General features: G+C 32.6%; 1 protein-coding gene across 2 annotated transcripts; it reads right to left on the bottom strand.

The window, feature by feature from the left end:
• Positions 1-17,856: 17,856 nt before the first annotated feature.
• On the bottom strand, positions 17,857-24,326 carry LOC111026527 (E3 ubiquitin-protein ligase UHRF1-like). 2 transcript variants are annotated; one of them, XM_022304626.1, is made up of 13 exons: positions 24,014-24,326; positions 23,099-23,339; positions 21,236-21,424; positions 20,992-21,179; positions 20,577-20,926; positions 20,326-20,509; positions 20,022-20,247; positions 19,752-19,963; positions 19,528-19,671; positions 18,843-18,999; positions 18,501-18,779; positions 18,323-18,421; positions 17,857-18,240 (listed from the first exon to the last, which is right to left on the bottom strand). In XM_022304626.1, the coding sequence occupies exons 2-13, from the start codon at positions 23,246-23,248 to the stop codon at positions 18,094-18,096; spliced, it is 2,325 nt and encodes a 774-aa protein (XP_022160318.1). In that variant the 5' UTR covers positions 23,249-23,339; positions 24,014-24,326; the 3' UTR covers positions 17,857-18,093. The 2 variants fall into 2 exon arrangements, with proteins under 2 accessions (XP_022160318.1, XP_022160319.1); XM_022304627.1 differs by having other exon boundaries at positions 23,099-23,334.
• Positions 24,327-27,537: the final 3,211 nt, after the last annotated feature.

Here is a 27,537-nt window from a genome sequence, read left to right as displayed (position 1 = left end):
GTCAAGGAAGTCACCATGGTTAGTGTTCATTTAAACACGTTTAGGCATTATTACATATGACAACTTGTGTCGTTGGGTCGCCCTTAATTCAACAGTTCAACTAACCCATCAAAATTGTAATGTCTTTCACAGATTTTCCAAACGGTACCTAGTGTAAAGAAATTTTTAATACACGTTGAATGCCGCTAAAGCCTTTTTTAAATTATAAACATGCATAATGTTATATTAAGTATAAAATGTAAGCAAATATAACACTATACAGATCCATTGTGATTATTAAACTTAAAAAAAATTATGTAATCAAATACAAGCAATATGCTTACGGTACCTAATTAACGATTTCTGAGTAAAAATAAATGCTTAATTTTTTCAAGTATAATTTGTATATAGGTACTCGTATAATACAAATTTTTCGGATGGTTAAATATATGTGTTACAGTTGCATAATAACTATAAATCATACCAACTTAAAAATTGTGTTGATCGATGGCGATTCAACGTATTTGTCTACATGTATATTTTGTTAAATTTAAAAGACAAAAAAGCGCTGATTAGTATAATTAATATACGTGAACGGTTTATATAGAAACATTATCACGTTAAAAATAAACAATGAAATAAGACTTTTATATTAAGTGGTCAGAGATTAAACATATCTATTTTCGATGCTAGGATTTTTGTCGCTGCGGTATAAATGGTATAATGATGACCACGATGACTGAAAATGCACCACACACAGAAAGTAAAAAGTACCTATATATTTCTTAAGAAATATTACTATATTAATAACAAAAAAAAAAAAACTACATCGATAAACCGTTACCAACAGCTATACACAATACACACATCTTATGTAATAAATTATTATTGCGTCATAGGTTATAGGCTCGGTCGCAGGATGGATCCTGCGGAAGAGCTGATCTTCTAAAGGACCGTCGGAAGCAAAACTCATCGCCTGCATATCATATCGTATTATTATTATGTATACACGTCAAGAGTGTTACAAACGCACGTGTGACAGACGTTCGACGATGATCGTTTCAGAGCGACAGCGTCAACCTTGTGGCGCGCATTACGTTATCTCACGTGCTTCCAATGCCTTCCATGATGGTAGGTATAACTCGAATTACGAACACTGTTGTGCAATACCCAAATACACGCACGCACACACACACACACACACACACACACACACACACACACACCCTAACGTATAATCATATTACATGGTATATTTATCGTACATTGTAAGGGTATTTTTCCAGTCTACTCGGTCGAACGCGATCGACCGCCGCCGATAAGACAATAATAATAATATCGTATTTCGTCTTGGACCGTTATTCGAAAGTATAAAGTATAGTTCGTACATAATAATAATATAATACGTGTACACCTATATCGATGATATTATACGCTACTAGACTGCACGCGCACAATGCGCTGACGACGACGATGACGGCGATTATAATAATAATAATGATAATATGGTATTGAATTCAATTAGCAGCGACGTGCCGCTGAAGAGGATTATGATGAGGTGTATAGGTAGATAATGTGGCGGAGGTAACGGTCTGCAGATCCGAGGGGTACGTATAGCGTGCATTGTAGTAGTTATATCACCGGGGGTTGCTCCGCCCTCGTACATGGGAGAGGGGGGACGAAAACGACGACGACGACGACGACGACGACCGCAAGTTTAAGTTTCACTCGCTCCGCGGTAGCGGACGTGGATGGGGGCATCGCTGTAAGTGAGGTGGGGGGAGGGGGGTGGTATGTAGGGCCCGGGGTGGAACACGCAGACAGGATTACCCGGCGATGGGTGTTCAACTGTGACGGAGATAACGCCGGGCGGCGCGAAGAGTTGTTATTCTCTCTCGCGGCGGCGGCGTAAGTGATTCATTCGTAAACTTCGGAGGCCCACAGCGAGAAGGCAGTTCCCACCCGCGGATATACACACAGACGCGAATACACACACGACTGCAGGATTGGCCAAGGATAGAGGTGGTGGTGGAGGTGGTAGAGCCAAACGTATTACGGTCGCTGTACACATATTATATATGTACCGTATCATAGATAATATAATAGTCATATATAGTATTATAGCGCGTGTGTTTCGAGCAGGGCAGCGTTGTGTAGTGCGAGACTTTGGGGCTCATCTCTCCGCCGGTGGAAGGAGAGGGTTAAGCACCGTGATTATGGGAGCATCCTCGGCGGCGGTGGATTAACGAGGCGACGAGCATTGGAATGAAAAAAAAATAACAATAATCGCATGAGTACACGCGGAAACGACGCTGTGACTATGTATATACTGTTGTCCGGTGTTAAACCCAAACTATAATATGCGTGTACACCACATGCACATATATATATATATATGTATATTCGATATCTAATTAATATTACAAGTGGAAGGTGACCAAAATAGTTCCAGCGATAGTATCTGTGGTGTAGGTGAGTGTTAATTTTTTTGAACAGGTTTTACGCGAGTGCGAGAGATGTAATATTGTGTAAGGATCCACCGCCGCCATCACAATGTATCCTTTAAATTTTTATTTTTTTTGAATAAGAGGTGACTCACTGCCAGAAGAGGTTGGAGACCCCATGCAGTTTTATAGGTTAGATGAGGTATTATAATATATTTACCTATACATGGTCTAAAGTCTGAAGTTCTGTTGACAAATTTGAATAACTACTAATGTATTATAATTATTACTTCATACAAAATGATCAAATTCGGGAATTATCTTGTCATAATGTTACAGCTAAGATAATTTTTTTTTACCTTTTTATTCTAACTATAGTACCTAACTATCTAGTTGGTTAGTTAATTTTCCAATTAATTTAAAGACTTAAATACCTATAGTTAAAATTTTCGTTGTGATAACTTGGCATTGTCTGGTAAATAAAAAAGGCCATCAAGACTGGTTGCACTATGACAGAGTGTCATGTAGGAATCGTCTTTCGTCGGGCCATGGCGAATTCTCTCATTAGACAGAGTATAATATTATAGAAGTTGGTATATATTATGCAATGGTTTTGAATAAAAATAAAGATCTATATAGTCTGATTTAATTGACACTTGGCACAAACGTTTTATTTCCAATACCTACTACAACTAGTGTGCAATAATGCCAATAATATATGGTATCGTAATAGATGCATTTTTATACAATAAAATGTTTGATTACTATTTAGAAGCTGAAATAATGTTTTCGCAATTAATGCACATTTATCACTATGTGAACATTTTTTTTAATTGTCAACTTAAAAAATTAAATGAATTAAATATAAGTCACTTGATTTTATAATGACCATGAAGTTTAAGTAGTGGTGGCAAATTATTTTTAATCTAGGATGCAAAATGTCTAAAAAAATTACCACCTATTGGTAGTAATTCAAACTAATGATTTTTTTTTTAGTTGAGATCAGTTAATATTTTTTGCCATTTTAAATATAAACTTAAATATTATATTGATTGTGTTAACTATTAACTTATAAACTAATATTCTTAACTTTTACTTAACAGAACTGACTAAAGTTAATTTATTTTTCATCAATTTTTTTGATAATTATCAATTCTTAGCTATATGATTAAGTGAAGTCTGTAAAATATATTCATTAGGTAACGGCATATGAGATTGTTCATTGTACAATATTTTATTAAAGTGTTGTATATAAGTATAATCTATTCGTATGATATAATGGTAGTGGTATTACTAAAAATTATCATAATATAGTTAATAAAATACCACTTGTAGGCTTGTAGCTATTATTCATAAATTTTTTTGTACCTAACATTCTTACTTAGTTTATGGCATTTCAAATGATGTGACAATTATTATTTTAGTGTTTTTTTACCAATTTAATATAAAAAAGTGAACTATACTATTTATTTAATATAAAAAAGTGAACTATACTATTTAAGTCACACAACACTTATTGATAAGCAAATTTTATTTTTATTTTATAGTATTAAACGGGTTTAATTACATAGTTACAGCAGCTAAAATAATACTCGTAATCGATTAGTAAATTAAATGTTTTTTTTTAAATTTTGATAAGCATGGTAAAATTAAATCATTAATCTAGATTAGTATTAACAAATTAAAGCTTAATTTGTACTAAATTGAATAATCGTGCACTTGTATCTATACCTATACGTATATACTACAGACAACTTTGAAAAATAAGTCGATTCAACTGTAATTGTTCAACTAAAACATTTGAGACATCCAACTAAACTGTTAAGTATCAACGGGCAACAAAGCACTTGGGCTATCCATTATTTAACTAACACCACTAAAATATCATCAACTATTTAACATAATACATCAATAAAAATATACTATCAACTATAAATTACCAAATTATTTTTTCCGAGATTTTACACGAAAGTCGTCACGAGTTATTATTAGTCTGTACACTGTGCAATATCTCGCTATAGTGGAAATTATGTTCGATAATCTCGAGAGTGGAAATTTTCGATAATCCCGGTCGGTCGGTATACCGTCGTCGTGTGGGGTGTACGCCGGTTTAAATGCGTATTAAGGTGAATAACTACTACATATATACATACATTCCAGCTAGTAGGAGTTTGTGGCTTTTCCTTGCAAATTATCGTCGTGTCTGCAGACCAGCGATGCAGTACTGAGTTGATAATAATAATTCTTCATCTGCCGTTCTACACATCAGAACGTGTAGGTAGAGAAGAATCTCCTACATCGTGTTTAACACCTGTCAATTTACTAATTTTTTTTACTATATTTGTAATTTTACAAAAATGGAAAACCACCGAAAAATCCTCTAAACTAATTGACATTACCTATAAAAAAAAACCACCAATAAGGGAGGATCTATGTCTTTTGTCATATTTATCATTTTCAATATAAATTTATTAGTTAAAAATTAAAATTACCAAAAAGAAATTGGTAAAAGACCTACAAATGATTATGGAAAATTTAAAATTATATACACGATTGTTCGGAGGGTGAAAAACTATTAAAATCAAAAGTATGACGTGTTTTAAAATGTCTGTACTCGTCTTCCCTCTTCTCCAATAATAATTGGAGTGACTGGTGAGTCTGTCCGAGTCTTAATTCACTCGACGAGCTGCCAGTGTACATATTATTATGCATCATTATTGTGGCGTAAACGAAGAGGACGTAGTAGCACTCTAACACAGCAAAATGTTTTGTCACGCGACGTTGGTCGTACGAATTCGCTCACCCAACTCAGTTTGTTAAGCTACACCGTTACTCGAACGAGCATAAAATATGTACACGGCGTTCAGCGGTGCCTAATAAAATATACGCGATGAGTAGACATGTTCCTATATACGTGTGTGTTTGTATATAATATTATATAGTGCCTACGAGATACGCGTGCTGCAGTGTTCGCGTATACGATGTCAACTATTCGGTTTTGGTAACCTCGGGTCGAGTACACCTATACATAATTATATATGACATGTGGGTGGGTGTGTGTGTGTGTGTGTGTGTGTGTCGTGTGCGAATACGACCGTTGGAAAGGCAAGACCCGGTGGGACCATCGAGGTATTATATTATTATTATAACCTGCAAAAGAGATTGCGCGTACGACCGATGTTTACGGTTCGTGCGGGAACAACCCTTTTTCGTCTCTTATCTGGTCCGTACATACGCCGGGCATAAATTATAAAACGTGCCGGACAACCGGTGCGCTTTTAAATTTCTTCGGCTTTTGACACGGGCCTCCGCCATCACCGCGGCCACTGCACACAGTCTACCCGATATTTTTCCATATTTGAATTTTTTTTTTTTTTTCTTTAATGCAAAAATGTCACACCCGCCAGCTTCTTATTAGTGCACACACAGATCCGCTCCACCTCCCTCTGCCCCCTCCGAAACGCTGAAGCTACTAATTATAATACCTGCCATTGTGTTTGAACAGTGGTGATACAGAGTGCGAGACGCTTCAAATTTTCATAAAAACAAAACTAAAATTTGGAGTGTTCGAGTTTCAATCAAATCGAGTAGGTATTGCGTCTTTTCGAGGTTTTTTTTTTTAGTAAATGATTTTGTTAGCTTTAAATCTTTGATAATACTTATATTATATTTAATTATATATTATATAGTATGGAGCCATAAAAAATGAAAAAAATACCAATCCCTGAGACCTACAAAACCCGTAACATCACGAGTTGACTTGTTGACTGGTGTTATATTATAATGGGCAGTACATACACAAAAGATATTATATATTCTTAAACTAGAATAACTACCTATGCGTGTGATTTCGGAACTGTAAAGTGAATGTGATATGCGTAAGTTATACGGGTGTCGAGTGAAACGTTCTGTATACAATTAAAAACGAGATTAATCGTTAATTTTGTTTGTACAGTATAAAAAGGTTAAATTTCCTAATGTCTGAATTTCCTGAGTTTTTTCTATCGTCAAAAACCATAAAACTATTGTCGTAAGATCATTAATGTGTACACACTGCAGTTAGGTATAGGTGGTATAATCGAGTAGAAGAGACGTTATTCGGAACAAAGTATGGGAAACTCCCCTTAGTCAAGGGGCTATTAATAATACCGAACAGTTTAGTTAGATAGTTGTCATAAACTCCTGGCTCGTTGTATGGCAGTTAAGCAGCGCGCGTTTATGGTGTACATAATAAACTATAATATATCATAATATGCTTAACTATTATACGTATAAACAACAACGAATTAAAATCACCGAAATAATATATAGTATTATCTTATTTTTAGTTATAAGTAAAATGCCTCGTAGTTCATGATTATTTTTAATTTACAACCTAATCTAACTTATACACCAACAGACGATTGTTGACGAATTGTAAAAAAAATTAATAGAATCTTGTGAACTTTGAACCTTAAGACTCGTCGCGATAACAAGGTGTTTTGTTATTTTGGCTCGATTGGACAGTGAAAAAAATTGGACTTGGTGATCACTCAACATAAACATCTGGTCACGAAATAACGAGACGGTTTTGCAAGATAAGCGAGAAGTCGATGATGTTACACAGTACTCGTCGAAATTATCGAAAGCCGCACTTATAATCGATATTTGTCCACGTACAAATTAATCAAACATAATACGAGGATTCTATGGTCCCCTAGATAAGTATGGCTGTTAACGTTGGTATAGCGTCTATTCGCACGTTATATGGGAGACAAATTAAAACAGTCGGAGTATAGTACGACGCACGCACAATTTATACGACAATTTATGATAAAGAAAAAAAAACAATAGATTTGGAGCAGATTTTTTCCTCGCTCTTCGTTTGATTATCGCCGTTAACGTCTCCGGCCGCCGTCAACGACTTAACCGGGTGCAGAACCGCCAGGACTTTAATAATAATATACATAAATCTACGCACAAGCGCGTTATGCACACGTCGCAACAACATTCGCGATCAGAGCCGTCGGAGATTTTATAAAGCGCTGTAACAATATATTATAATAATATGGTAACTTATCCAATTTCCTCCGGTTTAAAGACATCGCCGTCAGACGACCCGTGGGTGGGTGTGGTGCGAGGGTGCGAGAGGGGATGAAAGTTTGCGGGGCAGGGGCGACGCGTCGGTAGGGGAGGAGCTGTGTACACGCGCGCGGCGGCGATTGCATTCGACCGTTTGGGAAGCGTGAAATTAGATTTTCGGACCCGTAATTAAAATATATATACACATATAATGCTCGTATATACAAAAAGGCCAACGACTAGTGTACAGCGCATAAACGTGTCAGAGCGTTTTAATGGTGTCGTTGCGTTTCGTGTCGGTTTGTTCTGTCCGCGTGTGCAGGGCGAGTGTTTTTGTGATACTTTTTTCGGTTCCGTTTCGTGCGAGTGGCGTCCGTCCGTCTGGATCTCGCGAATCGCAGTCGGCGAGAAACTAATAATGTGTATGGTCCGCTCGGAATGTCCGTCGACTGTTGTTAAAAGAACAACATCAGTGTTAATAGCCGTTACGTCATCCTAACCGCCGTTTGAACCAGCGATTAGGTCGGGAAACAATCATAATATATTCTACTAGATGGAACCAAGACCGTGGCCAGCCCGCAGTTTATTTCAATTTCTCCCCCTATACAATGACAAACGAAAAAAATGTATCATGTCCCTCGCCCGGCTTATGCTCGAGCCCGTTTCGCAGTTGACATTTAAAACAATATTGTACAGTAAATTGGACAGATAAATATCATTTAACTCGATCCACGATACTCGGCTGGCAACGGCGGTAACGCAAGTGAAGTTAAACACGCACAATATATTCTATTATACCTGAAGGGTGAATGTTTGGTTTAAACTTTGAAGTTGATAGGCTGATATATTGCGCCCCGCGTATATAAGGATGTCATAAATAATTATTTGACTTGTTTGTAAAAAAGGTGTATGTTTAATTTTCAAATTTTTTTCAAAGTCGTTCGTAATATTTACATTATAACCAAACAAAAATAAGAGAACATTATGAAACGAATTTAGTTTTAATTATCAATTACAGGCGAATATAAGAGACTATAGATTATAGTAACGGGTATGGTCGAATTGCACTTATTTTAGTCGAATTGCACTTGGGTTTAAAAAAGGTAATGGTCGAACTGCACTCGGGTAAAAAACAGGTAGTGGTCGAACTGCACCTAGGCTCAAAAAAATATTTTAATAAAATGATCATGCATTTGAAGGGCTTTTTCCTTTGCTGAATTTGAAATCATTCTCCGAGGTAAATTAAGTGGTTCTTCATGAATGTATATCAATTCAGACCGAAAAATTACTTTAGAAAATTCATCTAGATATGCAGTTCGGCCATTACCTGCTTTTTACCTGAGTACAGTTCGGCCATTACCTTTTTTCTATCCAAGTGCAATTCGACCATTCATTTGTAGGTAATAAGTGCAATTCGTCTATCCCGATAGTAACGGTCCGATCTCTATGCAGTGACCTTTTAGATGACAGAACAGGTTTTTTCACACATATATTACCCTCCCGCAACCACTAATACAAAAGTTATGCATACGCCACTGAAGCTTAAATGCTCATTTTTATAATTAAAATACAAGGTAAGGTAAATTTATCTGCAATATGTGTGTTCATTTATTCGGCGCAATAGATAAGAGCTCAATAAGCTTTGATAAATGATAATGCATTGCGATTCGCAACAATCGGTTTTCCAACTAAATTAATAATATTACTATCGTTATTCGAAGAGCAACAAGTCATAACGTGTTATTACCAAAATTATAGTTCTTCAGATAATGGTTTTTGTATTTTAACATACACAGCTTTTAAAGTTCTACATTTTACTATTTTATATTTATCTCTAAACTCTCAGTATCAAACGTACCAAGTATAACAAAAATTACATATTTTCATTAGATACCTAGGCACATTTTTGGTAATTTCAAATAATTATTTTTGGTAAAAACATGTTATTTCATTTCCGGTAGTAAAATGTTTTGACAGAGTCTGAGTATTTATTAAGTACTTCACATAATTAATCTTTTATTTTCGTATTTTCTAGATAAGTACCTATATACTTCAAATAAAGGAATATAATATTTCAACTTTATTGATGAATAACCCTGTTATATAATAATTAATAATATTAGCTTTTTAGTTTCTTCGATGAAGAATGTCGACTAGACAAAAGTCTTCATTGTTCTTAATATTATTATTGTCATTCCTTATATAGTTATATGTATAATCCTGTTATCATATAATTATTTTAACTTCATAAGTGCGTTTTCTTGGAGGTACCCAGGAGAAAACGCTTAACTTAAAGTCGTTTTGGTGATATAATTTAATTTAAAAAATGTTTACTAAAACGTTTACTCCTATCAGAAAATAACTATTTCAACAGTTTAGTGCTTCTGGTACCCTTGATCATAAGTTTTTATTCGGACAATATATAACATTGTCTGGTGGTATCGCAGTACACAGTCAGCAAACCGTTGGCCTTCGTTACCTCCACAAAAACACTCTTATTGTGTATTGAGCATATTATGTCTATATATTTTTATTTATTTATTTATTTTATTTATTTAAATTTAAATCTATGAGATTACTGGGCCTCACTGAGACATACTCGTGTGGAGGCCCAGGGTTATCTACTATACATAACACATTTACATACAAATTATAATTGACAGACATCTACAGTATTTATGTTTGAAATTAATAACCTAATTGTACAATATATATATTATTAAGCTATATTGTATATATTACCTATGGTATTTCATAGGTGAGCCATATTAGTCTTGTAGGTACTGAAAGCTATAAAAAATAAAAAACATGATTTATCTGTTAATTAGATTTTTAAAAATGTTCACTTAAAATTGATTACAAAATTAAAATAATCAATGATTAGGTAGGTACATAATATCAAATAACATCACTGATCATTGAGAAAATAAAACATAAATTACAGATAAACTCCACATTAGGTATGGTTTAGTTTAAGTAAAGCTTTTAGCACGTTAAGTCGTTAAGTATTACTTAAGTGTTAAAAGTATAATGAAATTCGAATATATTAATTTAAGCTTAGCTTATGGTTAAGTTATAGCTTAAGTGGAATATGAAATACCGGCCCTTAGACATAATATGTTACTGCCATTAGATTCAACACTTTTTACTTGATTTTAATATGACATAGATCAAACTAATATACATAATAATAACAATCGGAGCCACTCGAAATATGTGCTGTGTAAGCCACGCCGTGTATGTTTCCTTACGTTGAACTTAAGGCAGTAGCCGGGGGGGGGGGGGGGTAAAAATTTTGTTTTAAAAATAATATTGAATAGTTTTAAATGCCTATTATATTTGATACGTATCACTGTGATTAAAACACATAAAAAAATAAAACGGTTTAACGGTATATTTTATATTTATATTGTGTATTTTCAACTTTAAAACGCCTAAAAACGTTTTTAAGAAACAGAACCTTACAAGAAAGGTTAGTAGGACTAGCCCTCATGAGTGTACATAGAGATATTGAAATTGACACTGAAGAAGTTATCAAAAAATTTTCAAATACTTCAAGGAAAATTAAATTAATATAATTGTATCGTAGTACGTTTTACACATTTTTTTATTTTTTTGATGTATGTATTGTATATAGTTAACTTGTATACTAAAATATAATGAATAATAATTATTAGTGTAGAAATATAAGATAATGTACATAGTTACCTACCGAAATTAAAATGTCATGTTCTTAATTTAAATAATATTTTTTATACTTTCATATTTTATTACATAATATAACATTTATACTCTAATCCCCCCCCCCCCGAAATATTTGTCTGGCTACGGCCTTGGTTAAACTAACATAATATTAATAATATAGTATTAACCTTAACTAAAACCTATTGTGTTGGGCCAATATTCTCTACAGAGTTAATACATACATAAGACATTAGTTACCGAACACAGTCGGAATAACGCTTAAATTCTTAAATTTCTTTCCTAATATCTTACCTACTGATACAGTGATACGACTGATACGTTTGACGACTAGAGACACCTAAGGAGCTACTAATCTCCCTCCGACTGTGTGGGCCGGCTATATGTATCAAGCGAAGCACGGATCTGACCGGAGAAAGTACCTGTTGCAATAAAGTGCAACAAATACAAACCGGCTCAATCAGTGAGCATATATCATTATATCAAACACAATGTTATACACTAAATACGCAAACAATAATCATAGTTGTGTTTTATTTATTTATTTATTTATTTTTACATTTTATTATCAGTTAAGTAAAACGATTTCATGACAAACCAACATTGAACATAGTCATAAGTCATTATACGTACAAAACCACAAACCTCTGGAAGTAAAAATCTTAAAGAGTTGTAAAATATATTATGAACTGTTACTAATCATCAATGATACAAGTGTTATTTTTTATAAAATAAATAGAAAACTGAATGCAAAAAATAATACAGAAACACGATTGGGTTGAAAATTGAACGGCGCACTGTGTATGCAATTTCGCTACATATTTATATAGAAAGCACGCTGAGACCGAATGTGTTTTTATATTCAGGGTAACATTGTGTCACTATATAATAATATCGTAATTCAGTGAAATATCCCTATAGTTGATCCCGTATGGGAATTTATATATGTCCACTATTAAAGGTTTAGGTATGTATAGTATATATTAGTTCAATTAGCTTCAACAACAATAAGGCTAATTATAGCTCACTAATAATGTATTGCAATTATTTAAATTATTTACAAGTACATTACAATTTCTAATCTAATGCTATATTTTTTAATATGTACAAAATATAGGTAAGTTAAACAAACAAAATGACACTAGTGCAAAATAACAACATCAGCAATAAGAAATATAATATAATTATATAGGTAGGTATTATACTTTTGTTGGGCCCCTTTAGACGTCAATTTAACATTTAGGATATAATAAAAAAATATAATATGTCCACGAACATAAAAGAACAATAGTTGACAATTCATAATTCTATTTAACACTATTGCTATCTGTTACATATTACTATACTAACTCTTTAATATACATAACTTATAAAACATATCCATTAACATTGCATTCTTCTTTTTTATTGTAATAATATGTCAACTAACGCAAATAGTTCACGATGCGTTCAAAATTATCAATTATTATATCCAATCAAATAAAACCAAAATAATTTCAAGTTGTTTTTATATATTTAGAATACTTATACACTTTTTTTAGTCAGTAGTCAAAAATGATTCCAATTGTATGTTTTGCTTCGCTCTTGTTCGGGAATTGGCCATTGGGATGGAATAAAAAGAACCAAAGATTCGAGATAAGTTATTATTTCATTGTTACGTCAATTTGTGTAATAGTTTGTTCCTGTTATTCAGTTTTCACATTGGTGGATACAATAATAGAAGATGATTCCGTTATCAGCAATCCGCAATATTTAATCATTTCTATGATATACTTGAATGTTGCAGTTATGACTTTAAACCGGTAAGAATGTAAGGTAATATAATATGTAAGTAATACAATTTACATAATTAGGTTCTAATATACCCGGCCAAAACTGTGTTTCACCGAAGTATAAAATATTTCTTGTACAAGTCGATAGTATTTGACACGTCTTATAGAGTACCTATTGATGTTTTGGGGAATTGTATGCAGGTATATGATGTATATGGTGTACCGATGGACTAGATTTAAATTTGACGATTCAGTGTATACCCTGAGAAAATAGTAAAGGTACACAAGTTTATAGCCGCATATGTCATAATTCATCCGCACTTACTAATTTAATAATTGTCCTGCTCTCTCCCCCGTAAGACAAAATTTAAAAACCTGTAATCCCCTCTCGGTCTCAATTTTTCACACATATAAAACCATTCATTTTTTTTTTATATTGTAAAGGCTAATTTAAATGTAGATGTGTTTACCCTCGAAATTAATTGCAATGTTCACTAGAATTAATTAACTTATAGTATATCTTAAAATCAAATCATTTAATATAGGTAACAAAAATGGAAAACTGGTTTATGATTTAATCCAGAGTTAGTATTTAGGTATGTAATGTTTTTTTAGAAATTGGAAAATTTAAAAAGGCTGTGGGTTCCACGAGATTTGGTGTTTTTTGCATGATAAAATACAAATTTTGGCGTTTTAAATGCATCGAACTGTAATATTATTATCTCGATAAAGAATACAACTTGTGTGAACCTCCCGAACGGTGTCAATTCCTCAGGTTGGTGAACGCCAGGCACAGTGCGCGTTTTGCCAACGAACTGAAACGCGACAACGGCCTGACCGTGGAATCGGGCAGACACCTACCCGAGTTCTGGCTCCGGATGGTCGGATCCGCGGTGATGCTGTGCATGGTACACTTCAAGTACCGGAAGTTTACCGACATGCCGACCACCACCATCGTGATGCATACCACAATACCGATGTGCTGTTTCGTGTACGCCAGCTCGACGATGGAGGACCAATACACGTCGGCGTGCGGCGCGCTCGCCCAGGAATTCGCTGCCGTCAACATCCGGGCCAGGGACCTGAGCCGCGATCTCCAACTGGACATCCGGCGCAACCTCCGCGACCAGTGGGCCGCCGCCGAGCGGTTGGCCAGGCTGTCGGACGCGCATTGCCGGCTCGCCAGGCTGGTTCGGCTGTTCAACGACGAGTACGGTGCGCCGATATTCTTCACCACGGCCGGTCTTCTCCTGTGTCAGATATACGCCATGAATGACATCGTGTCAGTGGTGGTCGTCAGCGACACGTTTGAGGCCACGTACGAGAGTTACTCTTACGTTCTGGACGCTTTCACGTGGACGTTCTCGTGGTTCCGGCTCTGGTGGATTTGCTACCGGGCTGACAATCTCACGGGACAGGTGAGCAAGAGCCTTCGCATGATTATTAATAAATAGAGCTGCGAAGTTTTTTAAATATGATCGGCCAATCCATTGTCCACGCGATCATTGTACGATGCGCGGGTTGCCTAGAAAGTAGGGTTACCACGCCTACATTCAAGGCCGTAACTGGTGGGGGGTCCAGGGGTCCGGACCCCCCCTGAAATTTTTAAAAGTAGAAACATTTTAGCGGTGAATATTGTTTAACTATACTAAAACTATACCTAGAAAAAATGTTAGACCCCTCCCCCCCGAAATTTTTTTCCAGTTACGGCCTTGCCTACATTGTGTTGTATTGTTAATTACCTACTCATTACTTATTAGTGTATGGACCAATCATCAAGTTTTAAATTAAGAATATTGTCTAGAATAGGTATCCAGAAGGTTTCATTGATATTTTATTTATAAGCGAGTTGTGAGCTTTTCAGTGTTGTAAGATTTCACAATTTTCTATCTTACTTCAAAATTAAAATACCAATAAAAACCTACCAGCTGCTCTTCTAACTTTAAACTCTTTCATTTAAATTTGATAATAGGTCAACACACTCTAATATTAAAGCTAACAAAGTAACAACACAAAATTAGTACTGTTGAACTCAAATTTGAAATGTATTATATGTGGTACGTACCTACGCGTTTATAAGAAGGAGAAAACATATAGATAGATGTTGTCGACGAAAGTGTCTTAAAGTCTTAAATGCCGTTGGTAGGTCGTTATCGTAAAAATATATTAATTCATTATTGAATATTTGAATGCATTACAAATAGCAATGTTTTATTTTACCATAAATTACTAATTGTAATTCATACTATTTTTATTTTAGGTTCACTTGACGGCAGAAATAATGTTCGAAAATGATATAAACTCGTACACAGAAAATACAAGAAAAATGGTAGGAAATTTAAGTTGTCATGGCGCCCGCAGATGGGTGCCGGGGAGGACATGGAACCCCTCTATTTTTAGTTTTTATATTTTATGAATGGTTTCATCACTTGTAACTCAATTGTAAGATCAAAAAAATAGTATAGGTACCCGTACTGTTATCCCTGCTATCAGAGATTTTCAACTCTCCTCCCCCCTCCCCCCGAATGATATTTCTGCGAGCGCCCTTGTTAGTTGTTATATTGGTTTGAACATTATTAGTTTATTGCAACAGTTAATGAAATCTAACCTAGTAAATAATTTAGGCAATCGATTTCTTAGACCAATTACTTCATCGCCACGTAAGAATTACGGCGTGGGGGTTCTATGATGTAAATAAAGAACTACTCTTCATGGTAAATATCAATGAAAGTTTTATTTTATTTCAGAGCAAGTAATATTCCGATACTCATTAAATTAAAAATTATTTATTTTGCAGGTGTTAGGTTATCAATTTGGCTTATGTTTGATATGCACTCAATTTACGACTTCGAGCATACAACTAGTTAATAATATAACGACAGTTCCAAAGAATTCCTCATCTTCTGTAGACAACTAATCATGAAAAATTAATAATTAAATGACAAATTATTTTCAATACCTATCTAATATCTCTTTTTAAAATTAAATTTTATAAATTATCTACAAAACCTACCTACAACTTACAAGTAGGTACATAGATTGTTTTCCATTTGCGTGTGCTTTATTTTAACTTAATATGTAGGAATCTGTAGAATACTAGAATACCAATACAATGGTAGGGATGTAGGATTGGTAATTACCGATCTAATGATTAAAAATCTGAAAATCTATTTTAGTTTTAATTTTTTAACTTGAAATGATATAATAAATACCTTTTGTTATTCCATTTAAAAACCTATACCTAAGTTTTATTTCATAAACGTTATAATATAATAATCTGTTACATTAATATTTTAGGACGTTGCAATGCAACTCGCTAATAAACGACGCCGTGTCTAATGTTGTAAAATTAATAGCACAACTTTATCTAATAATTTATACTCGAACAGACCTGGAACGACAACGATAAATGTAGGTAGGTACCTAATACCTGCCTAATAACTCAATATTTCTCACCCATCGGAAAATATAAACGCTTAGGGTAAGCGGTGCTAGGTTAGGTAGGTAACATACCTATACGCAAGTGTTTACAACTCGTTTAAAATTTTAAATAGAAACATTTAATAGGTACCTATAACCTATTTGAAATTCTAATGACATATTGTTTTTTAATTTATGGATAGAATAACAAATTTCATAATTTCTTGCAGTGCTGGCAAGGTGGTAGAGATACCAACCACCATCGCTCTATTGGTGGGTACACTAATTATGCACTAATTAACGTTGAGAGAACGGCCGTGCAGGCAAGAGTCAAGACCAATTTAATAATTTACTAAATATATAATACAAAAATAACACTAAACTCTACAATTTAATTTTCTCTTATTCACTTTTTCAAATCCATTAGCAATTTTTTTTAAACGAATCTTTGGTAAACAGCAATTTATTTGTCTCCGCGATTACATTATAAAATTGTATTTTTACAAATTTAATGTAATACTAATGTATAAATTAACGACTAAAAATAATCTTGTAGAATTTCAACAGAAAAACTGAATATTCCCAAGTTATTCTATGTTGTCTTCAAACCTGTAGGTACTTGAATTTAGGGGGGCCACAGTCTCTCTTCTTTTTATAAAATATTTATGCGTATCTCGTACCCCTTCTATATTCAACTCAATAAGATATTTAAATATTCAGGTATGCTCATATTTGTTACACTTGTATATCCTTTCTAATTCTCTCCCAATTTAGGTACTGCCTCAAACAAAATATCTCAGTCACACATTTTTCTGTGACCCATCTTACATTTATATTAATGGTAAGAGTATAAAAATCTGAAAACTTAGATTTAAAATATTTCAACATGACAACATCTAAACAGCGAATATTAAAATAGTCTTTATTCCTTCCATCAGTACATTTCTGAAGGATACAGAATAAACTATTGCATAATTGTTAATAATAAAGTAATTGCATAATTTGACAATTAAAAGCACAAAGAGAAAAAGTTTACCATTTTGAGCTAAAACAAGTACTAGTCAAGATTGTTGTCTACATGCAATAACTAAGAAAATATATGAGGAGGCCTATCAAATCCAACAATGTCCCACAACAAAATTATACAATTATTGAATATAGCTAATTGCTACTTATTTTTTTATTCTATAAATGAAAAAAATGCTTTTAAAATGTGTTATGTAATCTTAATGACTCAGTATACAAAGTGAATTTTTAAAAATATTCTTTTTAAGTTTTTAACGCATTCCAAAAAAAAAAATCACAAATATTCTAAATAGGTAATATTAAGTGAAAGACAAACAAAAAATAGCAAATTTTATTAAATTTATTTAATACACTAACTTTTTACATTGGCAATAGATTAAGAAAAATTAATATTTAATAGTCTTAGAATCAACCATATATGTTGATAAAATATAAATAAAAAATTGATAAAATAACTGTCAATAAGTTATTTTAATAAAACTAAACATACAAAATACGAATGAATGTGTCTTATTAATAAAAAAATAACACTTAGGTGTATTGTTAAGTTAATATCTAATTAAAATAAATTAATATGTATAAAAACGCACCGAATAGGTCTTATAAACAGCCTGTTCTGAAGGAGCGAGATGTTTTGTACTGTGATAAATTATTATTTACATGGGCACAGAGTCTTTAAAAACTAATTTTTAACGATCTGAGTTATATCCTGGGAACAAATACAACAGAGTTTTAGCTAATTTCACATTTACATTCATGGGATAGCTCTTCCCCAATTCTGCTCTACATGACGGACATTGGAACACATCAGCATTGAATGATCTTCTAAGACAACCCTGAAAAACATAGTTAGTATTTTTAATAATTAACAATTAAAAAAACATACATACATCTTAAAGATAACTTATTTTTACTTACTTTACAAATGTTGTGAGAACATTCGGTTGTAATTGGTTCAAATACAATTTCTTGACAACATATACAAGAAAACATTTCTTCAACTCTATCCAAAAATGCCTAAATAATTGACCCAAAAAAGAAAAAAAATTGTTAGTATGTTCAAAAAAACTTCAAAAGAGTACTACACAGTACGTACTTTTTTTCCTTTTTCTAAAAACTCTTTACAGTCTGCCCAATATTTTTGATTGGCAGTGTCAGCTGTAATGAGTTTTTCTGCTTCTTTTTCAAGTTCATAGCTAATTTTTAATTTCTTTTCAGTGCTATCAGTGATTTCTTTTTCCAAAGAATTACTCAATGGATCATTATTCTTACACTGTTCATTGTCAGCATCCTGTAATGTCCTTTTTCTTTTAGATCCAGGTAATTTTGATTTTGTTTCGTTGGTAGTGACAGTATGTATATAGTTTTCGGGATACTAAAAATCACACAACATTATTAACACAATTTACAATATTGTTTGTAATAACATTTAACTCACAATTATTTTAAGACCTAATTGTGCTATACGCTTTTTGCCTTGTGCTGTCCATGGAGCTGGCGTGGGATCATCACGTCTTAGCACAAAACGCCATACTGTGAATCCTGATATTCCAGTTTCAGGATAATATTTTGTTACCTTATACAGACCATCATAGCTGTAAAACAAGTAATTTTAACAATTGTTATCTTTATTAAATTAATACTCTTTAAATTTTTAACTGAATAATTTAATAAATTTAACTAAAAACAGTTTAATAGGATATTTAGGGAGCAAAATAAGTACTAAAATAATAAATATTTTTTAACTTTTAAATAATAAATCAAACATATTGAAATGTGTTTCTAGGTTGTAACTCTTAGTTGTTATAACCCAACCAAAAACATTTGTTATTTTTGTAAACTATTATTAAAATTACAATTTAATTTAATTTTTAAATTAAGGTACATTCAAACAGAAAACAGGCTGTCCAGGCGGTCTCTGTAAAATAATACAACCGCGATCAGCAAACTTGTTTGACACAGCAGCTTACTCTCTGTTTGACAGCGCCTTTAATAAATTATATTAATTTTAAAAAATTGCTGCTTGTCAATTTTTGACAAGTAAATATTGTACAGTCCAATCATATTTTTATACTTTGTAAATTGGTAGTACACATAAAAAAAAATTTATCTTTTAGCCCTACCGATTTCCCAACTCTGGTGCATATTTGGAATGTTTAGAAAGTTTATAGTTTCGTACGACTCTAACTGGTTTGCCTTTTTTCCAATCCACAGCTGTAGCTCCCTTTTCACTATCAAGTTTAGCATTACAATTGAGTGCCAAAGCTCTGAAATATAAATTTGAAAATTAATAACATGAAAATGTACATTATATTACATTGTGTATATAAAGAATTCTATAGTATACCTATTATAGCGTGTCAATTCTTGGTCACAACTCTGCAGAGCAGTACGTTTGTTTCCTGACAAATCACGTCCACCAGAACCGGTATACAAGAACTCATCACCATTGTCAACGTCATCTTCATAACCACCACTTAACACAATGCTAAATGCACCCTGGTTGTCTCTACCATGTATTCCTCCAACAGGAGGTCGGTGAATGCCAGCTTCAGATACCTAATAATAAAACATTTATCAAATTATTTGAAAAGCTTTAAAGATTTTAACTACTTACTTGTACACGAAATAACCATGTGGTCCCAACCTCAACACCGGGAATGGGACCAAAATGGTTTGATGGCACAATATTACACTTTTTTGTTCTTCCAACACATGCCATACCCTTACCCCAGTCTCTTTTTGATGTTGACATAGATTCTGGCGTCTTTTTCTTTGAAGCTTTTAATTTTTCTCCAGCTTTGACGATTTCGTTTTCATCATTTTTACATGAAGGACAATACCTTAAAAATTATAATACTACATCAAAACACTCAATATCTTAAAACATAAGTGTAATAAAAATTGAAAAATGGGCTAACCAATCATCACGTGGCATCTCTTTTAAGGGTGGCTTAAGGCATTCCATATGATAAGGATGGTTACATTCATCACACATTAACTGTTTGTCTTCATTGTCTTTGCCACCACAAACACGACACCCACATTCCTTACATGATTTGTTAGAGTTGTCTTTGCATTTTATGCAATACAAAGCAGCCGCTCCTTTTCAAGAGAAAAATATAAATTTAATATTTTTTTTTTTTTAAATTTATATTTTATTTGTTATTACTCATGACAGCAGGTTCAGTTTGTATAATTTTATCATCTTCATGTGTCCGCTCAGAAAGTAACTGATAGGGTTTTACTTTATAGATGTCATCGAGAAACACTAAATGACAATTCTTTAACACTGCATTATCTAACCCAACAGATACATCTCCAATAACGTCACGACCTCTTCTATTAGTTTTTATCTCTTTTACCAGTACATCATACCAATAACCACGTTCTTGAGGGTAATCAACATTGTAATTCATGAGAACTCTATCGTTTGTTTTTAATTTTTCAAAAGGCAAAATATCAGATGCATGAGGCCGTATTTCTTGCAATTGAACTTCAATGGGAAGTTCTTCGGGACATCTAAAATACATTTATTAATTGTCATAGAATAGAGAAGAGTGTAAAAATAAATATTAAGCATTTACCCTAAGATCTCTGCAACATAAACTAGCCCATCGTTTTCCACTGGGCTTTTAGGATCACTTGGTTTATTCACTACACAGCTGTCTTTTTTTATCTTGATTAATTTACTAATGAACCACGAACCGTAGGTATAATCTTTTATATCAACATAATCGCCGACCTTAAAATATTTGCTCTCCTCAGAATTCTCCTAGAAAAAAAAACAATATAATAGTTTCGTTAAGTTCAGGTATCTAAAATATTTACTTCACTCAATGTTGAACTGGTGGTAGAAGAACAACTTGCAGTAGGTGTTTCTTTTTTTGAACTTTTTGAATTTGTTGTTACTTTTGATTTTTTTGGAGAACTTATTTCAGCAACAGCTGCTCTAACCATTAGTTGAATAACATCATTCACATTTATGCTATAATCAAATAGCCTATATTGGTCTTCTAGCTGAAACATAAACATCACAATAATTGTTGAGAACTAATACAAATTAAGTTAATTTAACTCAACACATATACATTATGCTGTATTAAAATACATCCATACAAGCATATTTCAAAAAAAAAAAAATGAAATAGGCTGTATTTTATAATATTTAAATACATATTGTATAAACCTATAGGTACGCCGCATGTACAAAGTACAAGTCAACTATAAACTTTCAAAGAAAACCATTCATTTAAGTAGGTACCAATGCATTAGGAACCTATGTATTTGAATATCAGTGATGTATTATAATAATGTACCAACCAGTGACACATACAAGAGGGATGTTTTGCAGATTAATACTGTCATAGAAAATGTAAAACATAGAATTAAAATTCAAAAATATTTTCAAGTTGTTGTTTGTATGTTTTCAATGTGCTTTGAAAAGATAATAGTAATAAAGTACGGTAAATGAATATTGACAAAATTATGATAGAATTGATTCTAATGGCTGCTGTTTCAGGATCACAAAATAATTATAAGAGATAAGTTGTGTGTACATATTTTATTTGTATGAATATTTATTATATACCCGTGAATGTACAGTTAGCTAGTAACTAAGAAAGTTAAATAAAACCCATACTTGATGCGATAAGAGAAAATTATAATAATCTTTGTTAATAGAAGAGTTTGGCCTTCGTTCAACTAGATAACCAAGCATATACAGGGTAATTCATAAATTGTGTAACGAAACTAATACAGATTGCATTAACATCTTATGCAATCTACATACAATTTTAACATAAACAATTTGGATGATAATTTTATTTAAATAGAATTAATATTGAACAGTATTAGATCATCAATAATGACATAAACTAAAAATAGTTCATCAAGAGATCACCTGCTATGCAAACATACTCTATAATATTTTAAATTGTTAAAGGTATATATACTGAAATTTATTAGTGTGCATAAAGAAAATTGTACATACCAACATGAACTTATTGGCTAAACAAAAATAATTCTATGAGCACTTAGGGAAGTGCATCATAAATGTAAAAACAAAAAAAGTATTTAAAAAACATAATACACCTAACTTAAATTGCATGAGTAAATAAGTTCTATACAAACAATTTCTTGTATAAGCAATTTATTGATAAAATTGTAAATTACTATTAATTGAATTGATAATATGTCAGTAATGACATAATTATATGCATAACATTATTGATAATTTAAAAGTACCTACCTAGAGTGGAATATAAATTAAATATAATCAAAATTGCATTATTTATACACCTATCTCTATCATCCATAAATCTAAGCTTCAGCAAAAATTTTATTTAAAAAGCTTCATCAAAACTAGTCATGTTTATTTCAAAATGTTCATAGAAATTTTAAGTTATACATTTTAATAATTATTGTCTCAATAACTCATACACTGTGTGTCACATTAAATGGATAATTTTCCATATTAGAGAAACAATGGATTCAAGAAAGATAGTCTGCATGAAATAAAAATATAAAAAAGTGATTACAAGTTATTGTTAATACATATTATTATGCACACGCCAATGCCAAAAAGAAAAACCATATTAATGACATGCATTCAACCATGGCATTAAACTATTTGTAGATGCATCAAGAACCTGAACCAGAAGCAGTACACACAACTAAGTCAGTTGTTCTTACTTGTTTGCCAGCAAAAAATAATCTCTGGTTTTCCGGCTTGATGTTGAATTTTTCCTCGACGAGTTTCTTAAACTCTTTGAGCACTGTTGTCCTGGATGTGGGTATTGTGACCGACACGCCAGAGTCCATCATTCTTACTTGTACATACATGATCACAGTGGTTTAACTACTGCAGTCAGTACTGTCAGACAGTTAATCTTCAGTTTCTCGTTGACGTCACGCCAATGGCGGTGGTACTACTCTGAAATTAGTAACCGATTAGACTTCTAGAACACACCAGGGCAGATTTAAAGGATGGCCAGAAGTGCATACCCCTTTCCCACTATAAAACCTATAGGGTAATAGTACAAATGTGAGCCCTCACACAAGACAGAGGTAAAAATCACCCATATAAAAATATTACTTGCGTGATAAGTACGCTAATACTACAAAGTATTTCTGACATCCAAAAATAAATTTAAACAAGAAAATTGCATAATGTTTATACTATAAGTAAAATAAATTTAACTAATTTATTCAAACTTAGAACAGGCAATTAAATGTAGTACCTAGTTGTTGTGATTAAAATTTTTTTGTTTTAGTCTTGCATAAAAAAATTCTTGAATCCAATTTTTACGAATCAACGACTACTGAATTCAACAATATTTTTTTAATACAAACACTAATTGTTAATTGTATACCTTACCGAGGTATTCTGATATATTTTATAGTAATAAATAAAGATGTTCATTATAGCTAATAATATATAAGTACAATTATACTAATATAAGTATTTTTTTTTTTACAAATACGTATTTAAATATTTCATTTTGTTTTGAAAAATATTGGGCCTCCGTCCCTACAAAAAAGTCAGGGACACACATTCGACAACCCCCGCAGAAACATGTTAACCGAGCTACTAGTTTTTAAATTTACCTGTTTTGAGTTCTCATGAAACACAGTTCATCATCATCGTTATTCGTCACGCACTATGAGACGTGGATACTGAAATACTGGCGATCGGCGAAATCTGTGACGAAAACGGCAAAGCGGAGACCTGACAAAGGGCAGCGGACAGCTCTGGGTCAGTATTCGGTAAACAATTGAAATGGAAACACAAAACGATTTTGGCGGGATGGCGAACTGCGAGTGACTGTCGTTGGAGTGCGTGCAAGGTACTAGCCAGTACTCAGTAGTAGTCACCAGGTAATGAACGGCGGCGAACAGCAACGCATTAATGCCAATGCGCGGCAAAAAGATAAAAGCAAACTGATACTAAACGCGCGCGAACACGACCGCAGCCGACGACTGTAACGGACTCTTGAAATCACATTCGCGATTGGACGACGGCAAGTCCACAGAATATTCTGTGGGGAGTCTAATAACCTGTGGATGATAAGTGATAACACTATAAACACATTACAGTATTACACGTCATTTAAAATATGGTGTGCTCACGGGTATAATATACTATAATATATACTATATATATATCTGTGGGTGTGCTAGAATCTAGGACGTTTCCCCTCGTGCCTTTTCGCCCCCGATACAGCGGACGTTACCCCCCCCCCCCCCCCGAACAGACAAAATCCCCATGGACAAAATCCTCACGGACAACAAAATGATTTCAACAATTTCAATAAATTCACTAATATAAATATTAAAAATATTAAACACGATGCAAGTACAAATTATAAATATGATATAATTTAATAATACAAGTAAAACAAAAAGTACCTAACTTATACTTTTTATTCTGGTAATATAGCTCACCGAAATTAAAAAATTGTAAATATCATTTGAAACATTTTTACATAATTTTTTAACCTGTCTTCTTTATTTAAATTATTACGAAAAGCTCCTACTCCATAATTTAAAATGTCTATTGATGCACTTGAGTAACTCATCTGTAGAGCTTCAATAAAAACGTGAATGATGATAGTTCATAGATATTATGATGATGGTTGTATATTTAGGGTGAAACCAAATAACCTATTTTCCAACCTATTATATTCATCCGATTCATGAATAAAACCATATATGAATTGATTCAGGTGGAAAATATCTCTGTCTGGGGGGAAACGTCCAGTACCTCCAAAATTGTCGGGGGGGGGAACGTCCCAATACCGCGGTGAGCTATGAGCACTGAACAAGATTTCAAGACGCCTGCAAGACGGTCAGTGCGTTGCCTACTAGGTACTTTAGTCTTTTTTTCTATGATCAGTGTTTTAAACTTTAAAGTTTAAAGTGATCCAATAGTATTCTTGTATATAGGCTGCTGTACAGTAGGTGACGAGTGTTTCAATGTCTTAGATATAAATTTGAATTCAATGCTACAATATCAATAGGTACATCATCGTGACATCGTATACCTATTTGTATAATATGAAAAACGATTCTGAGCGGAGATCAGAAGAGGTCTTGCTTAACTCTGACAAGTATATTTCATGATAATGTGTTTATTGATATTGGCATATTGCTATTAAAGTACCTAACAGTAAATAACTTTTTTTGCTGTTAATATTATGGGACGTTGGTTTAATTTTTACCGAGAATATTGCATTCATTGGAGCGCCACTTTAGTCGACATAAATCTAGCACCACCGTACATACAACCCAAATTGCGAATTTGACATGAATTTCGTCAAAATTTGTACTTTAAATGCATATCAAAAATAATCGTGCCCATGTGGCTATATATCTTTAATACTTTTGAACTGCGTTTAAAGCAACTTATGAAAGCATTTACATTAAATTGTCAGGCTTTTTTACTAGGTGTAAAAGTTTTTATCGACAATAATTTAAAACAAATTTATAAAATTTGAAAATAGTTCACGGTTATAAATAGCTCAAGCAGAGGCAAAATATTTTGAAGCTATTACCATAATACCATGAATGGAAAATCTTATAAATATTTTGCTGAAGCTTCAAGTGTCTATAAATTTTAGTTGTTGAATAACAACAAAATATTAAAAATCGATTATTTGGAATTCATTGATAACTTAATTTACAGCTTAATATCAAGCACCGTAAACATTTTATATTCAAACCGTAGCCATTGGCGTGGATGCGTGGTCGACTTCGGTGCAGACCGTGGGGGCACAACAATTGTTTTAATTGTGAGACCTATTTTTTTTAGACATGATGAAACATTCATTTTTTATGTTACACAATTCACGATGGTAAGAATATATTTTAATAATGATTAAAAAGTATAAGCATTGTCAAAACAATAAAAATATATTTAAAACTAAATTGAAAACAGGTACATAATAAAGAAAAATTTCTCCTGGCAAGATGTTGAGTCTGCCGTAGGGACCAGTGCTCGCCCGGCCCCTACTGTAAGCACGCCAATGATTCAAACGCCTATAAAAATTAATATTGTATTCCAGACTTCCACAAAATTGTTTTGTGTTAAAGCCTTAAAGGTAGAAAAATTCGTAGAACATTTTTTACTAAAATGTCTATTATAAATATATTATGAACATTTTAAGTGTCCAGGATAATAATTAATAGGTATGTTTTTGATCTAGATACACAAAAAGAATAGTATCGATGTTTTCATAAATTAGTCTTACGTAAACATTACCATTTTTTTAAACTTATTTTTTGTTTCTCCCAACGTTTTCGAAAACTTTGGAATTTTAAATTTTTACATCCCAACTAGATTCACTTTCGTATCAGAAAAGATGATGATTTCAAAAATCGGAACACTCAAACTACCCCGTGGCCAATGGTCGCTATGCTCAAAATCTAACAGGAAAATTTGTTTATTAAATGTTAGTATTATCATTGAAATAATTGTTTGGTTAAAGAATGACAAAAATCGCAAAATTTACAAAAATAAAAAATATTTTTTTTTTCAACATTTCAAATCTTTTTACTTTTTTTTCAACATTTCAATTTTTTTTTATTTTATTCTTTTTTTCAAAATTTCAAATTTTTTTTATTTTATTTCTGGCAATAATTTGACATTGATTGTTTGGAATGTCTCCATGTACTCTCAGTGGTGTTTGAGTGCACACATGTCACTGGATCTTGAAAGTGGAAACTATGGTTTACAGTCATGTGAACACATAGCCTTCATCATTTAAGGTACTGTAAGCCTAAAATAAAATAATTTATTAAATTTATAATTTAAATATAATATGCAAAAGTATACATGTCCACGTAGACATTTTTGTTCAGTTCGTAAAATACCGACATTTTGCAATTTTGTGATTAAACCTATGACGTTGTTTAGGTCTGACCACTCTTTAAGGTCAAATAAATTTACCTACTTGTTTTTCAGCTGCCATTGTTCATGTTAATTTTAATGTTTTATTGTTTTCACTGAAGTATAGAAAACCGAATTGATCGATAATATTTCTTACGTAGTAACGAAAACTTTTGTAGATATTGACATTTCTATGTAATCGAAAACTTATAATAGGATGAATGTACTTAATTTTCAATTTTAT

This window comes from Myzus persicae, unplaced genomic scaffold (genome assembly GCF_001856785.1).
Source record: "Myzus persicae strain clone G006 unplaced genomic scaffold, MPER_G0061.0, whole genome shotgun sequence".
Classification (NCBI taxonomy): Eukaryota; Metazoa; Arthropoda; class Insecta; order Hemiptera; family Aphididae; genus Myzus; species Myzus persicae.
Note: the sequence above shows the minus strand (reverse complement) of the source record. Positions and strands in the feature narration are given on the sequence as shown.